Source organism: Eublepharis macularius, chromosome 14 (assembly GCF_028583425.1).
Source record: "Eublepharis macularius isolate TG4126 chromosome 14, MPM_Emac_v1.0, whole genome shotgun sequence".
In the NCBI taxonomy this organism is placed as follows: Eukaryota; Metazoa; Chordata; class Lepidosauria; order Squamata; family Eublepharidae; genus Eublepharis; species Eublepharis macularius.
In genome coordinates, this window is record NC_072803.1 from 56,591,726 (window position 1) to 56,609,798 (window position 18,073).

General features: G+C 43.8%; 1 protein-coding gene across 1 annotated transcript in view; it reads left to right on the top strand.

Annotated features, from left to right (window-relative positions):
• The window catches only part of EEIG1 (estrogen-induced osteoclastogenesis regulator 1), a 71,147-nt gene that overhangs the window by 32,054 nt on the left and 21,020 nt on the right, over positions 1-18,073 (top strand). The window contains exons 3-4 of the mRNA XM_054997181.1: positions 12,543-12,663; positions 13,833-13,862. Of these exons, the coding sequence (XP_054853156.1) occupies positions 12,543-12,663; positions 13,833-13,862 (151 nt within the window). The remainder of the gene's footprint in view (positions 1-12,542; positions 12,664-13,832; positions 13,863-18,073) is intronic.

The following is an 18,073-nucleotide window of genomic DNA, read 5'->3' on the forward strand; positions in this document are numbered from 1 at the left end:
TGTAAAGGAAATCTGTTACCTGTGATAATGTGATAACCATTCATAGTCTCTAGCACGGAGTGTTTGTGTCAAGTCAAAGATGTTTATAAATCTATTCCAAAGTGTGCCATATTTAGCATTCTATATTGCTATATCCATTAGTCAACATTGGATTCTATGTGGATAGCAAGAACCACACAATCAGGAGACCCAGAGACAAGGTACCTAAATATTTGAGAAAGTCTAAAGCATGAAATAAAATGGGATTTTATCAGTTGACCAAAAGGGGCCCTTAAAAAGCTGGGATAGTATGTTTAGAGCAGCTGACTTCTTGGTAAAATGTAAAGGGAGAGCTTGACAGGACTCTAGATGATAAAAGCCATAAAACCCAACCACTTGCCGACCAGGTAAGGATCCCTATCTGCATGGGGGATTTCTCAGGACTTCAGGAAAGTATGACCTCATAAATTAACAAAAAAGAAGGAAGTCCCTCCTGTGATGTGATGAGGAGTAAATTGAAATGTGGAATGTTGAGAGCAACTGAATATCAGTTAAAGTGGGGAAGGAGTGAAGAAAAAACTAACTCTTAAAATTTTAGAGAATCGTGGTTGGGGAAATCTTGATGAGAGGAGGTTGTTCTCAGATTCTGACTCAGAGCCCCCCTCTCCCGCTTTTGTAGCCTTTTAGGTTTGTCAGCAGAAAATCTGCAGACGTCTGGAGGGGCCTAGATCATAGAATTAGGTTGCAAGGAACCTGAGGTAGGAGGCAGCTCAATAGCTGTGTGGGCTAGGAAAGCATGAATCTGACTTCATGGGTAGGAGGTTTCAGTAGCCCGTGTGAGTGACCTTCAATAAATGTGGAACATCTGAGTGTTGCTTGTATCAGCCATTAATTGAAGTTTGACTTGGTAACAAAGCTGACATCATCTGTGTCTGAGCCATTCTCTTTCTGTTGTAAGGATTGCTTTTTGTTTAGAGAATTGCTGCAGTGTTCTGAGAGAGAAACAGCGTGTAGAGGATGAAACAGCTGAATGTTCATCTGTTGAGTTTGGCTGTGTTTTCTCCTTGGATGACGTGAGTGAAGTCACAAATAAATGACTCTCTAGCATGACTCTTTGTGTCGTGGCTGGGGTTCGTCTTCTGGCCAAGATAAAATGCCTTTGATCGGGGCCTTGCTGTTGCTGCTTTGGCGTTTCTCACTGCCTGCATCTTAAACTTCTGTGACATACGTTTACAGGTAATGTAGAATCTTGAATCTGAAAATGTACTGGAGGAGTCATGAATAAATGTGAAGTGTTCGTTCCTGTGGAAATTAGATGGGCTATAATGGCCAAGACTGGACTTGTAATATCTTCTAATTCCCCATCCCCTACCCCCCCACCCACACACATATACACAAACAGTGGAAAAGAGCAAGAGTCCAGTAGCACCTATAAGACGAACAAAATTAGTGGTAGGGTATGAGCTTTTGTGAGCCACAGCTCACTTCTACTGTACCGCTAATTTTGTTAGTCTTATAGGTGTTACTGGGCTCTTGCTCTTTTCCACTGCTACAGACAGACTTATGCAGCTACCCATCTTGATCTGTTCACACAAACACTCACAGATAATGCTACAGCCTTTGACAAGTCCAACTGGTTGTGGACTGTTCATTTGGATAGGCAGTCTACTGTTAATAGATATCCCTTTTGATTCTGCTGAATTGCTCAACGGCTTGTTATACTATCAGCCATGGAATCCTTCTGGACGACTTGGTTGGGAAGGCCCCAGGAAGCAATTGTACCTTGGGTCTGGCCTTTTGAAACTGGGCAGATGTTGGAAGGCTGTGCATCTGTTCAGCCTCTCAGTCTGTAGAATGTCATATAGCATTCCCACTTGTCCTCCATGCTGTTCTAACATGTACATATAATCTGTGTGAGACATCATTCATTGCTTTGGAGTGAATTGTCAACAGTGTGCTGATGACACTAAACTCTTGTGCATTCCTTCTGATTCTGAAGGAGGCACTGGAAATGCTAAAACAGTATGAAAAATGAGGTGAATGAATTTAATTCAGATAAGATGAGGAAGTAGCGTAGATTAGTTGTAAAGCTAAATGTGTGATCTATTCTGGACGATGTGTGCCCCCTGAAAAAGCAGATATGTATTTTATGTGGTACTCCTGGATTATTCCTTGCCCTTGGCTAAACATGTAGTGAATGTAGCTAGGAGAACTCTTTGGTTGATGGCCAAGGTCGGACTTGAAATATCTTCTAATCCCCCATCCCCCCCCCCCACCAACTTTGGTTGATGCACCACCTGTGGCCATTCCTAGATAAAGCTGACCTTTCTACTATTAAAAATGCCTTTATAAAATCCAGACTGGTCTCCTGTAATGCATTCTATGTGGGTTTGCTTTTGAAGATAGTTTGCAAACTTCAACTGGTACAGTATATCACTGCTTGAATCTTAAACCAATAGTATACTGATTGCTCTGTCTACTAGTCTTTTTCCAGGGCCTAATTCAAAATGTCAGATTTGAGTTTTAAAACAGTAGCTTTGGCCAAAAGCTGTTGAAGGCCTGCCTCTGCCCTAATGTAGCTGCCTGTACTACAAGAGTGCCTAGTTCAGAGAATCCATATCCTCAGAAGTACATTTGGCAGTGATCCATATCGGAACCTGTGCGTTCTGTACCCCAGGAGTTAAAAAGTAAGATCCTCATCACAAAATTTTTGGCATCAAGTGGGAAGCTCTGCTCCTCTGGAAAACACTGGACTAAAATTGATGTTCACTGGCGTTTGTTTTTCTATTTGCTGTATTTTATATTACTGTCCAAGGCATGCGTTTACACTTGTAAGCTGCCTTCAGCATTTTATCGAAAGTTGACCTAGAAATTTTCCAAACACATAAAACAAAGACTGGCAGAATGGGCTTCCAGAAGACTCAACAGAGAACTCCCGTACTCACACTGTTAACAACTTTACAAAAGTTTACTATGATTTAAAGTGCTCCGTGGTAAAGAAAGTGTGTCAAAAGAATGTCCATTTTTCATGACATTGTGTCCTCAATGAATGGGAGTTCAGTATATAAAGAGTGGTTCAGCCGAATTATATTCCGTTTCGGTAATACTCGGTAGAGCTCCTATATATTTAAAGTCTCCCCAAAAATACTATGTAGAGCTCCAACTGTCGTACCTTGTAACTCCATCCTAATGCGAAGAGGGTGTCCAGTGGTTGATGGGACAGACCAGTGAGAAACAGACCACTAACTGGAGTGTGATTTGAAATAACACAGTGATGATCGTGAGTAGAGTACTTTGTTTAGAGAGGTAAATCAATTGGTTGTACACAGATGTGTTACAATGTATATCTATGTATATTTTCAGCCGCAGCTCCTGGGGAAGCAATAATTTGCAAAACAAACCCGAGTTAGCAGTTTGTTGAGCTGCAGACGACAGTTGGAGCTCTACATAGTATTTTTGGGAAGAGAAAGTTTAAATATATAGGAGCTCTGCTGAGTATTACCAGAACGGAATATAATTCGGCTGAACCACTCTCAATATATCGAACTCCCATTCATTGAGGACACAACGTCATGAAAAACGGATGTTCAAACGGACTGCTTTCTATAGATGAATGAATTTATTCGTGGTACCATTGATTGGAATTAAGTATAAAAGTATTTAGGTTTAACAAGATGAGGTATTGTATATTAACAGTTGTAAAATTTTGAATATAGATTGCACTTTTGACACTGAGCACTTTAAATCATAGTAAACTTTTGTAAAGTTGGTTGTTGGGGGTTTTCCGGGCTGTATTGCCGTGGTCTTGGCATTGTAGTTCCTGACCACGGCAATACAGCCCGGAAAACCCCCAACAACCATCGTTCTCCGGCCGTGAAAGCCTTCGACAATACATTTTGTAAAGTTGTTAATGGTGTGAGTACGAAAGTTCTCTGTTGAGTCTTCAGGTTGGTTACTCTCGAATGTTTAGAATGGGCTTCCACCCCAAGGCCCAGTGCATAGAAGGTGCAGGAAAGATGAAATTAGGTGCTGCTTCCTACTAAACAAGGAAGGAATACTTTATGGTGATATGTGTCAGAACTCAACTATGAACACAAAAATCTGCCTTGTATAAGCTGGAGTATTGGTTCCTATAGCTTAGTAATACCTACTCTGACTTGCCACATGTCTCCAAGCTCTCAGGCAAAGATGTTTTCCCAAGATCCTTTAACTGGAAATAGCAGGGACGTTCTGCGCATAGAGCATGTGCCCCCCCACAGAGCTGTGACCTCTTCCTAGCACTGCTCCTACGTGTGCAATCCCAGCTGCTGTCACTTTAAAAGACTGGCCTGTTCCATATGAGTGTAATGGACCATCCTGAAATTTAGTTGCAAGACTAAGGAGTAAATTTTATGAAGCTACTTACAGTTAGTCTAGATCGTTTTTGTTTTGATACTGGATAGAAACTAAATTCCAGAACTGCATCAGAGATAGGCGTTGGCAGTCACGGCATGAGAGTCTCAATAATCGTTGGTCTATTGAGCTGCCATTCTGTGAACTGTTCCCTTGGAAGGATTGTTGCATAACTATGTCTCTGCTTAGTGCAAGGGAATGCTGCCTCTTTGTTAATATGTGCTCCACCCAGGTTAGCTTGTTGGAAAAATGGCATACAAATATACATAAACTTGCAAAAGCATCCTTGCCTCCTCTTAAAGTCATGCCCATGCGATGTGAAATGAGCCTCCTCTGCATTCCAGAGATGCTTGCAAGCAGCCAGAAGTGTCCAGGGACTTTCCCCCCAGGTTCATGTAATATCAATCTTGGGTGTCTCTTAGGCCTAATCTAGCAGGTCAACAAGAGCTTTGTTCTGTGATGTTTAAATATCGATAGCTTGAAATGGGTTTGGATAACCCAGAGTCACGATGGTGCTGTTTATATCGCTGTGCCTGGGCTGTGCCCTTGTGAGGAGTGCCTGTGGTGACTGTCCTCGTTGTGATTATCATGCCCCTGTTGCTCCACTCTTCACACAAACAGTTGCCGGACTTTCCCTGTAGCACTTGGTTATCTGAATCTACCCATGAAGCACTGTGTAACTGATGCATCTAGAATTTGCTGGGCACCTTACAAGACAGGAAGGCTGTATATGTTAAAAAGGTAACTTAACTTGTCATTGTGCACACTAGGTGCAGCTTAATTTGTGACGTCTCTCTTCTCCCCTCTCCCCCATTTCCTTAACCTGTAGCCGAATGCCTGCTGCACTTTGGCTTATGCCCGTACTTCACAGGATGTCGCCTGTTCCTTTTTCTGAGCAATACCGTTTCATCTGGTTTGCAAAAGCGCAGCCATCTGTGGTGGCTATGAAAGCATGAAAAACAGTTTAAAAAAAAAACTTCAGTAGGCTCTCTGAAACACCTGGCCTTCGGGGTAAGGCTTGCATGCAGGTTGGTGTGGATGCTAATATACTTTGTTTCTTGAAGAGAGCCTGCAACTTGATAACACGAATATGGGCTATAGTTGGAATGTAACCTGCATCTTGCTTCATTCTTTGTTTGGTCTTGCATTCGTTAGATCACTAATACCCAGAGCCCAACCTTCTATCTTTTCTTTGGCTTCTGAAACTATAGCCCTGTGAGAGTTGAGCTTCGGAAAAATTGTTCACAAGTCGAAACAGTATTCTAGAAAATCACTACTGTTGCATGTACCTTACAAATGATATTTTCTCTCATGAGCTCTGCTGCCCCTGTCACCATTTGCTCCTGTCGTGTCCCCTTTCCTTGAACTGGTGTGGGGCTGCAGCAGGGAGGGTTCCTTAAAGGTGTCCATCCTCATGGCAGAATCGCACAGTGCCCTGTGCTACTAAGTGAACACTTTTCCTAGCAATCTAGTGCTTGCTTTTTATGGTAATATTTATATCTGCCCTTTCTAAGATGTTTTAGGTGGCCAACATCAATGTAAAACTATATACAAAATTGGTTTTAATAAATATTTATGGACAGGCCCAATTCATGGGAATATATTTTCCCTAGTTGCACTGCATCCCTATAAGGACAGCAGCAGAAACGCCATAACCCAAGGCTTCAAGATCCTACTCCCCTAGTGTCCCTCTTCAACACCCAGGATGAAAATGGGGATCCACAGTCCCATCCGGCTCTAAGAAGAACCCTTGCCCCCAGAGAGAGTTATGACCTGTGCTTCTTGAAAGCACATTTCCTTACGGCGTTATGGCTCCATCAGGACAGCACCAGTGAACTGCCCCAGTATCTCTTTATCTCCTAGAGATAAGCCACAAGAGCCACATTGAACACAAAGCCACATTTCTTGTATAATTTTAACCTGTGAGAATTGTGGACTTCTTATAATTGAAACTGCCATGGAGATCAATTGATAGGCCAGGAATAAATCTTTAAAATCAATAACGCTTTTATTTACAACGTTGTTGTCACCTCTTGGAAGATGAAGGGACTTGAAGGAGGGTCTGCGATGAAAGTGTTCAGGCAGAGTTTATGTCTCCAGGTTCTGGGCTGCATAAGTCCAAACCAGTGCCCTGAACCAAACAGGCAGCTAGGGAAGGTAGTTCAGCTTTAAAGTGAGGTGTTGCCTATAATCCACCCAGTGAGCAATCACAAAGCAACGAAACACACAAGAGAAGCCTGTCCATAATTAGTCAGCAGAATCTCTAGCCCTCATGAAAAATCCACTTATCCCAAAGCGCTATTGTCGGCAGAAAGGTAAGAGGGTTGTGAAAATAGAGGCTACTTGGAATGTTGTCGTCGTTGAATAAGATGCTTTTTGCATCTTAATGTTGCTGTGTAAGCTGCCTTGAATTCTCAGGCAGAAGTGGGGTGCAGGTGTTGTGATCAATCGGCAAGGATGCTAAGCCATAATGCTATGAAGGAATAAGGGACCTGGGAAATTCAAACTCTCTTTGGTTTCCTGCAACAACCATCCTGTCTTGGCAGGTAGCACTGTGTAGGGAAGACCTTTGAACTGGTTGAAAACAGGGTGTGGTCTGTATCCAATACTATTGAGGCAAGAGAAGCCGGGGTTAGGTAAGGCTGTGTGGGCAACCTGTTCCTTCTAGGCAACCAGTCTTGAGCCAACTGAAAAAACATCTGCTTGTTTACAATTGGCCATTGGGACTCACAAAGGAAATGACCTCTTTTCTTAAAACAGGTTGGCTTAACCTATCTGATTAGGGACAGATAACGTGGCCACGCTTTGCTGCTACTGGGGCATCGCCAAACAATTGTGTTCCAGCATGCTATGCAGAGCCATCTGTCTCAGGCATATAAGGGGATTAAGTCCTGCTTCAAGCGCTTGACCCAGATTTGTATCTTGGCTGCTCTCTAAAAGCCCTTACTGCTATCACTAAAGTACAATGACCCCAAGAATGGCAAATAAGCCAAGCTAAGGAGCATCTTCAAATGGTGCAATCTCGTGTGCCACAGGAAGACTGTTTGCATCTCTAGCATTAAGGACTTGACCTTTTCAACTTCTGTTACTCAGTGTAAAACCGAAGGTACCACTGTACTAGGAACTGGATCTGCTCCTGATTTCCAGAACTGAAAGGGAAAATAGCCTGTTGTACAGAAAATATGTATGCTGTCTCTGAGTCTGCAAGATTAGAACTGAACAACTATGGCTAGTAATATGCTTATCATTATTATTGATATTTCTAGCCTGAAGGAGCTTGGAGATTTCTTTTAAGATGTTGTTTGGATTAAAATTGGCTTACAGTTAAACCTATCCTTCTGGAACTTATTCAGACTTAGTTGCACATTGTAACCAGTCTTGCCACTCATTTCTTGAGTTATCAGCCACTTTCCATTCTGCACAGCTTGGACTTCTAATGGATCAGCTCGCAGTCTTCTTAGTGTCATTGTTTGCTCTTATTTTCAGCTTAGTCAAATGGTCTTGCAGCTTTCTGATTTCTTTTAGGTAGTTTCCAAAACACAGTTCAGATGTTGAAATCAAATAATAGTTTGGACAACGGGCTGTGTGCCTCAGGCTTACTCTTTTCCTCGCATACTCTGATTCTCTCCTTCACTTCCTGGCTTGTAGTGCTCATAGTTTGCCAAGACATCCAACGTGAATAAACTTGGGTCAGTGACTGGGTATGACCAAAGTGTCCTTTTCAGGCCCAGCTCTTGTAATCCTGCACAGGATTGGCACTTATTCCAAGAAATAAAGTGTTGATCCTTTCAGGAACTTATATATTTTACCGTGGCTTTCTTCATAGGCAATGGGGGGAATGTCTGAATTAACTGTTCGTATATTGCTTGGCAGGAATCAAATGCTAACTGTGCAAAAATATAAGACTTGCTTCTGAGAATAAAGAAGTGATTCCAAACAGCCATTTGCAAGCCTCAGTCATGAGCTGGAGCTTAAGGCCAGTCCATGGTCTAATCTATTTTTTGTTCCTTGAGCACAGAGTAGACTTTGTAAAATTGGACACGTCTATTTCTGGCCTCTAATTTAGCTTGAAAACTAGTTGCCCTGTAATCATGTGTTGTGTTGTGTTGTCAGATGTTTTCCCCTTCTGTCTTTTGGCCTTGCCCCTGGTACCTTATAGGCCTGTGTGTTCTCTTTCTTTTATACTCGGTGGTTATACACACTTTGTCTCATCCAGGTCAGCTTTAAAATACAATCCCTGTAATTTTTTCTTTAAAGGCAGAAAATGGACAGACAAAATATACCACTTACAACCCAAACTTTATGGTGTGGAATGAATCTTATTTCTAGAATTAATTTTTAAAATTCTGTGTGACTCCTCATACCATCCGGACAACTAAGGTCTAATCCCTTGGGACTCCCTCTGCATCTGAGCCCATCAGTGACCCTGCAGCACCTGGTATTTGGTTGCTCTGCTTAAACTGTCCCACAGTGAGATGCAGGGCGAGAAATTACAACAAAAACACCTTGAAAGCATCACTCACAATCAAGCCAACTTCACCTTGAGCCAGTTTGGTGTAGTGGTTAAGAGCGGCAGGACTCTAATCTGGAGAATCGGGTTTGATTCTACCCACTCCTCCACTTGAAGCCAGATGGGTGACCTTGGGTCAGTCACAGCTTCTAGGAGCTCTTTCAGCCCCACCCACCTCACAGGGTGTTTGTTGTGGTGATGATAATAGCATACCTTGTAAACCACTCTGAGTAGGCGTTAAGTTGTCCTGAAGGGTGGTATATAAATCGCTTATCATCATCATCATGGCTTTTTTCCAGCTGGAACGCAGTGGAACGGAGTTCCAGAACCTCTTGAAAATGGTCACATGGCTGCTGGCCCCGCCCCTGATCTCCAGACAGAGATGCAGCGCGGAGGGCAATCTAAACTCCCCTCTGTCTGGAGATCAGGAGGTGGGGCCACCAGCCATGTGACCATTTTCAAGAGGTGCCAGAACTCTGTTCCACCGCGTTCCCACTGAAAAAAAAGCCCTGTTGCCATATATACCTAATAAAATTTTGGGAAATTCATACACTTTTGTAGATTTATTTGCATGGCTGATGAAACAGAAAAATCTCCTTTGTCTGCCTAAATATCCAGTACAGTAACTGAATATTCAAGTACTGAAAGCAGAGCATTCTCAGGCTGGGATGAAAGCTTTTTCTTCCTGGCAGGGCTGGTTCCATTCACTTACATAATGCCTGGAATGGGGCTGGGGGGGGGGGGGGAGAGTTGCTTTTAATTATTGAAGCCCAATCTTACCTAATGCCTCCTTGATGCAGCTTCTTTTCCTCTTTTGCTTGCTCTTTCATTTGTTAACTAGTGGCTACAGATAAATGGTTGCTCAAGATAATTTAACCTTTTTCTTTCCTTTTTTGTTCCCTCTGAATTATAATTTGAGAACTTAATTATCTCTGGGTTGAAGAATGACCAATTAACAGATCAAGCTAGCCTTCCTAGGCATGTAAAGTGAATCTTGCCCAGCTCACATGCATTAAGTACACACACTTGCTTGTGTGTTTTCATCCTAAAAAAGGATTTGTTTCACACATGCATGCTATACTTAATAAATCTTTAAACTTTCAATTTCCTTCAACTGAGGCAGCCCTAAATATTTCAGCTTCTTTTCCATTCATACACCTTAGCCTTAGATCTACTTAACTGCAGTGTCTTCTCTGCCTTCTCTTTTACGCCCCTACTGAAGCCACCTACTTCACTAGGCATCCTGTGGCCAGTATTAACCCCACCTCCAATGCCAACATGTGTTCCAGTTGGGCTTGCTACAGGCAGTGAGTGTGTGAGAGAGAAGTGCGCATGCATCCTTCACAAGGGGCCTACGCTTTACTTGATTCTGCCTTCAGTTTTCTGTAGGTAAAGCTGCTGGGGTGGAAGATGATAGAAACTATGGTCTCTCCCAGAGAGCCACGTGCTTTTGGTTTGCAGCTTTAATTTCAGCAGGGAAGGGAGAAATGTGAACTTGGGCACATCACTGTCTCTTAGCCTAACCTACCTCTCAGCATATTTGTGAGGATAAAACAGGAGGAAAGATGGGATAAAGATGTGAGGAATTGGGGCGGCGGGGGGGGGGCGTCATGCATTGGAGTGTGGTATACATAGAGAGAATAATTCACTAGCTCCTTTGTTAACAAAACCATGCAGTTTGTGCTTGTATGAAGTTTGGGTTGAGGGTGGGATTGGGGGACTGGAGAGAATCTTTTGCTGAGGACCTATGGTGGCATTTGGCAGACATGGCTGGCTCATCATTATTAAACTTTATGCAAAAGTTTTCCCAGCTGAGCTGCTTTCTGATCTTAGTAGTTTTTCAGGGGGAGCAAACAGTCTTTATTTGCGGAGGCCCATCTTCAGTGTAACCATCTTCTGTGACAGTGGCCTGGTCTCTAGAATAATTGAGCATCTAAGAAATATAGATCTGGAAGCTATCCCAAGGGTCGGCTAGTCCAACCCCGGCACAATGCAGGACATTCACAGCGCTCTCCCCTGCTCACCTTCCCCAGCGATCCCTGATGTATGTCTAGAGGAAGGCAAAAAGCCTCCAAGATACTCAGCCAATCTGGCATGGAGGAAAATTCCTTCCTGACCCCAGAGTGGCGATCAGCATTATCCTGGGCATGTAAGAAAGGGCCACTAGACCCTAGCACCAGCTCATCGCTTCATACCCACCGTCTCCCCATCTCTGTTCATATTGAGTCATAGAATCATCATTGCTGCCAAGTGGCCATCAAGCTGCTTCTTCTTGGAAGAAGGCCAAGGACATAAATGATTCCTTCCTTCCTATGGTTTCCAAGACTTTCCACCAAGCTGCCCTTTAGTTTATCTTACAGTTGGTCATTCCCTAGATTCATCTTCCTTTGAGGAGATGAGGATGATAAATATAGCAGTGGAAAATGTAGCAGTGGTATACTTGGCTCAGCATAATGCATATATCTAGTATACTAACTAGGGCATGTGCCTGGAGATTGTTCACTTCAGATTAAAAAAAACAGCAATCGTCAAGTGTAAGGAGGTGTCTCTGGAGACCATGATCAAGATAATTCATACTATGATGTTTCCCATTTACTTTAGTAGAAGTGGCTTTCCGTTGTGTGACATGAGGGTTCAAAACAATGCTGGTATTCCGGAACACAAAATCAGGGGGTGGTGGTGGTTCTGCATTCAACTGGCATATCTAATAGGAGTGTATGTTGTGTTGGTTTTTGGCTTCTGTGGCTAAACTTCAGTTAATTTACTGAGATGCTCCCTATAATAGGAGAGTAGGATATCCCCATTTAGTTTCCTCAGGTGTCTAGCTAAGAATGGCAAGAGTATGACAGTCTAGGAAGGGGGTCTCTCCTTCCCAAATAAAATGGGGGCAGTCAGAATGTTTTTCGTTCTCCAAAACCTGAGGGAACGGCTCTGTTTATAGGCTGTCATCAGATCCAGGCATCTGATAGCAGCATATCAGCCAGCCAGGACTAATCCAGGCTGAAGGGAAGCAAGCAGTCTGAAGGAATGGGGGTGGATTCCCCACCATTGCTGAAAATAGGTTTGGTGAGCTTTTACAATAATTTCCTCTCAGCCCCGCCCCTGCCCCCCTCCCAATCAAGCATTGCTGGAAACTGCAGAGAACTGCCCCTTTGCAGGGTAAGAGGGTGACAAGTGGCATCTGAGGATGACCCCTCTCACCTTCAATGCCACCTCCCTTCATGCACCGATCTCTCTTTGTTCACACTGTTAGGTGTGTTTGCCTAGTCGCTAGTGCAGATATGTATTCCACAGACTGAATGTGTAAAGTCCCAGGGGCAGGGGAGCAATGGATATAATATAGCTTGCTGCTTTTGGCTGAGGAAACCTGGACACATGAAGCAGCCTGACCATCAAAGTCCATATTGTCTACTCAGGTAGTGGCTCTCCCAGGTACATGGTAAAGGCCTTTCTCGTCACCTGCTCCCTCATCCTTTAAACTGGAGATGCCAGGGATTGAATCTGAGAACTTCTGCATGCCAAGCAGATGCTCTGTAACTGAGACACAGCTCCTGGCACTCTTCTTGCCTGACCTCTTTTGTAAATGGAAACTCTCCGCTGTGGGATTTGTAGGCAGAAGCTTGATTTATTATTCTCTCCCTTTTGTTCTTGCTCTTCACAGAGAAGAGGTTCAGGAAAATTGTGTGCGCTGGAAGAAGAAATTCACCTTCGTCTGCAAAATGAGTGCCAATCCTGCCACTGGCCTTCTGGATCCCTGCATGTGCCGTGTGTCTGTCCGCAAGGTGAGCATTCTGTCTCTGGTCCGTGGTTGGTTCTGACCCCTGTTTATAGAAACGTAACTGTGCCAGTAAAATCACTCTTTAGGTAGGGATGTCATATTTTCCTAGAAGAAATAAAGACTCCCTATCCACTGCTCAAGATCATTGGATCAAAGGAGCTTGAAAGGAGAAGGAAAAGTAGAGATGTCAGTGAGTGAGCCTGACATGCTCTTCTGGTTACTATACAGGGTCCCCAACATTGTCTTTTTGGAGTTAGTTCTTATTAGACTGCACTTTCTCACCCATCACCACCCTTCCTGGCCCTCTTCCTAAACTGCAGAGAGCTCAGTACTTACACCAATTGCATCCCTCCCAGTTTTGTTCCCTTTCTTTCAGGGAGCTCCACATGGCATACGTGGTTCTCTTCTCTGTGCTTCCCCCCTCCTTATGTTCTTACAATGGTGCAGTTAAGTTATTTCAGTCTTTAGATGGCAAAATATACTTCAGATGCAAAACTCCTTTCCAATTTGGGGGGCCTCCAGTGAAGCTTAGAGCAAGGGTAGTGTGGCCCTGAGGGCACCACTGACAGTTTTGTTACCCTGACAGATTGGGTGTGATAGGCCCAAGGTCTAGTGGGTCCTCGTCTGACACTAACCACTGCACTGTGGCTTTGTAACCTGCCTACTGCCCCCCTTCATTACATGCAAGGCTCAAAGCTGCTGTCCTTGATAGCAGAGCTGTCTGGTGAAGTGCATTCTAAATCTAGATGGTTGTGGTGCCAGGGGAGGAAGGATGCAGGAAATGCATCTGATAGAGAGATTTTTGAGCCTGGTTATGTATTTTCAACTAGCTAAGCAGCCATAAATGATTGCTAGATTAGTATAGTAACTTTGACTGGCCCCAGGCAGTTGTACTTAATTTCTCCCTATCTTCAGAGGAATTAATAGTCTGGCTCCCCACTGAAGCAGTAATTATTCCAAGCAGTAGAATGCCCTGGCCATTTATCAGGGTTCATAGTTTTCATTGCAATGAAAGATGCCGTCAGCAAATAGGCAGATAGCCAGAGGGTGATCTCTGAATGCCAGTAATTACGCAGAGACAAAAAGAAGACTGGCGGTGTGCTCATTCCTCCAGTAAAACTGATGCATTCTTTTTCCCGTCTTTCCTTATGTTGTCTTTGTTTCCTATTCTAGGAACTGAAAGGTGGAAAAACCTATTCCAAGGTAAGAGGTGTTGAAAAGCAACGTTGTCCGTTTTCCATGTCATGGTGTGAACTTTTATATGGCGCTTTAAAGTCTTCGAAATGTTCCATGGGTCCTGAGAACAGCCCTGCATTGTAAGCAAGTTCTGTTATTCTCATATTGCGAGTGGGGGTGGCTGAGGCTGTGAGACACCAGCTAGCGTAAGGCCACCAAATGAATTCAGAGGATAGGGCCTTCCTGCCTCACACTCTTGGCCAGTGTACCACTCTCAGATTAGCCAAGGCAAGGATGTTTCTGGTAACAGAAATGTGCTTCTTTACAGATTAAGGTATACAATATCCTCTTCCTTCTCGTTCCTGAGAAGATGCCCAGAGTGCTTTACCTCCCTTGTATTGTCCTAGTGGAACTGTGTCCTTGCTCTGAGGAAAACTCTGCTCCCTGGAATTCCTAAATATGAGAATTATGCAAAGAATTGGAACATATAAATGGTTCTGGGAAATTCTGACCCTTTGTACTTCCTCTGTATCGTATGACTACCATGTAAGAGATCTCTTGCTTCCAGACAATGTTTCTATTTTTACTTTCTTTCTTCTCTTCCTCTTCGCCTCCCTAAGGCAGTAATAAACTTAAACTGACACTGATCCATGTTAATTGGATCATACAGAGAACTATGTGAAGCTGCCTCATAACAATTCAGGCCATTAGCCTGTCTAGTTCAGTACTTTCCACTGTACCCAACTGTTTCTCCAAGGCTTCAAGCAAAGGTTTTTCCCAGCTCAGGGACCTGCTGCTTGCAAAGCGTGTGCTCTACCATTCTGAGCTGCATAGTGTGTGACATGCTCCAAGAAAGAGGTGACTCTGGGAGGGAAAGACTGATTAATCAGCAGCGGGGACCCGAAACGAGACTGTATTTATTAAAATATTACTGCTCCACACTATTCCAGTATTCAAGGCGGCTTACAGTAAAAAGAACCCTGACCTGGATAGTCCGGGTGAGCCTGATCTTGTCAGATCTCAGAAGCTAAGCAGATCAGCCTTGGTTAGTAATGAAGACCAGGGTTGCAGATGTAAGCAATGGCAAACCACCTCTGCTATGCTCTTGCCATGAAAACCCTGCCAGGGTTGCCATAAGTCAGCTATGACTTGAGGGCACTCTCCCCCTCCCGTAAAGAGAGATCAAAACTTACAATCCAACAGCATCCAGAAACACTAAAACTGCAGAACTAAGAACAACCTAGTATTAAAGCAAAAGTCCCTAGAAAATCAATGAAACATAGTATATAGCTTAATAAATCCAGAGCGGGAAAGTTTCTAATCTGCATCCTAAATACTGCCAAGGAGGGAGCCATACAAATCTCCCTCATAAGAATGTTCTGTAACCTAGGTGCCACCACTGAAAAGGCTCTGTTATATATTGCCATGTTCTCTGTTTCTGACCATGGGGGGGGGGGGACATGGCACAAAGTCTTGGGAGCTGTCCTAAGTGTAGGGTTAGTTGGTAGCTGTCCTTAATTTCTGAATAACCAAGAAGGTCTTTTAAGGCCCTTAATGGACTGGGACCTGCATATCTTTGGGACTATCTCTCCTTGTATGTTCCCTGGAGGGCATTACGCTCTGTAGATCAACATCTGCTGGTGATCCCTGGCCCCAAAGATGTTTGCTTGGCCTCAAGCAGGCCTCAAGCCTTTTTGGCTCTGGCCTGTTGGAATGCTCTCCCAATTGAAACTCGGGCCCTGTGGGACTTATTACAGTTCCTCTGCACCTGTAAAATGGAGATGTTCTGCCAGGTCTACGAGAGTGGTTGAGGAGCTGGTGAACTATCCTGCTGGTCCCTTGCCTGTTTTGCTTTGTTCTGTTCCATGTTTTAATGAGATCTGTTGATCTTCTATGATTTTAACTGTTATTTATTATATTTTAAATTGTGGTTTTTATGATGTGGTGACTCACCCTGAGCCCACTTGCAGGGAGGGCAGGATATAAATCCAACAAAACTAAACAACCAAAAAATAAATAAGGACGAAAGGATCATGTGAAGTTATGGGAGAGCCATGCTTTGAAAGCTTCTGCCTACACCTGTGCCCTGATGGCATTTGTCTTGTTCCATATGCAGGTTTTTGTCAGCCTCCTCTCCATCTTTTCCACCCTACTTCCTGTGCCTCAGTGGCCTACACTCCCAAGGTCCCATGAGGCTTGCTTAAATGAGGGAGCTGAAATGATAGTCCCTGACCCTTCTTTACCCATCATGTCCCCTTGTCCGTCTAACATAGTATGTTTCCATGGTACTGGTGCCAAATAATCCCTGTGCTTCAGAAGAGGACACCAGAAAAGGCAATGGAGAAGCAATGTATGATACATGTCCTTCTTGGGTGTTTGTGAAATTTTTAAAAATTATTGTGGAGGAGGAACAGAGAGATCACTCAAGATAGCCTTGGAGTTTCAGGATTTCTCGTATTCCTTAAGTTGTGCTCTAAGAGTGTGTAAATGGCTGCCTTTGCGGACGCTGTGCAGCAGAGCTCTCTAGTCAGCTGACGCCGGAGAATCTTTCTGTCCTCCCTCTTTTCACTTTGGGTTGCTGAGGCAGCTCCCCGTCCTGATCAGAAGCCCACATCTCTTTGCTTGTTGTGAATACCTGTTTGGCAAAGAGGGAGCACAGAAGAGCTCCTGGGTGGAAGTGGGCCTGCAGGATGTGCTGCTGGAAAGGAAATTCTTGTGTCTGAGCCGGATGATGGTGCTAGCTGCTGGGTGGGAAAATGAAGGAAGTGCGACTGAGAGGTTGCACCTAAGAACACCCTTTCGTTACAAGGACTGACCTTCCTCCTGCTACTTTAGGCTGCCTTCGGTCGTCACCTTGTCTCAGGAATCTGTTTCCTGGAAGACTTCAGACCTCGGCATGTTGTGCAAAGTTCTGCAGCGGCAGAGTCTGAAGCATGCAGGCCTAATTCTTTTGACAGGCATAACTTGTCTAAGTTAGGCACTACCATTTCCCCACGGCATGTGAAGGCGGTTGGAGTATTGAAGCCTGTTCCTTGATAATGAAAAGGTCTTCTCCATAAAAATGCTTCTTTCCCCTGCTGTGTTTCAGCCTGAAAAACGGCATCTCTTCAGCATTAGTGAAAGTCACAAGTGTGGCCGCAAGTGGAGAAGCAATTAAAAAATAAAGAGGAGAGGAAAGTAGGTCACCTTCTTTGAGTCAAATATCAGAAGGAATCTTCTTCTGCTCTTCCTCCTTTTCCTTCTCTCTCTCTCTCTTTCTTTTCCTTTCCTCTTCAGGGTTCCAAACTGTTGACTAATGCAAGGGACTGAAGTGAGTCTGCAAACAGGAAAGAGTCACCTGTAATGAAAGCAGGGTGACTCTTAATTTTATTTATTTCTTTATTAGTTTGATTGTTTAGCCTGCCCTCCCGCTTTAGCCTGCAAACGGGCTCAGGGTGGGGTACAATAAAATGCTCAATAAGCATTTAAAAGCATTTCGTCGCCACCCTAAATAGGAAGAGTAAGCAGTAGATGGGAAGCTGTTAGGTTTTTTTTTCCCCAAAAAGAAGAAAATACATAAGAGGAGATTTGAAGCAAGCTGTAATATTTTGCCATATAAATATTTGTGTGCTTTTTATTTGGGTGAGGTTTTGAATGAATGTTTACTGTGGTTTATAATGCAAGCCTCTAAGAGAAGAAAGGGCAGTGGATGGTTAAATGAAGGGTGTTGTGATTGGATGGCAGCTGTATCCTAGGGCATGGAGTGAATTGCAATTTAGGCAGAGTTGTTCTGAAAGAAAAAATTCAGTTTATTGTTCATAGAATCATAGAGTTGGAAGGGGCCATACAGACCATCTAGTCCAACCCCCTGCCCAGTGCAGGATCAGCCTAAAGCATCTCTGACAAGTATTCATCCAGCCTCTTCTTGAAAACTGCCAGTGAGGGGGAGCTCACCACCTCCCTAGGCAGCTGATTCCACTATTGAACTACTCTGACCGTGAAAAAGTTTTTCCTAATATCCAGCCGGTACCTTTGTGCATGTAATTTAAGCCCATTGCTTCGGGTCCTACCCTCTGCTGCCAACTGGAACAGCTCCTTGCCCTCCTCCAAATGACAACCTTTCAAATATTTAAAGAGAGCAATCATGTCCCCGCTCAACCTCCTCTTCTCCAAACTAAACATTCCCAAGGCCCTCAGCCTTTCCTCGTAGGGCTCAGTCTCCAGACCCCTGATCATTCTTGTCGCTCTCCTCTGTACCC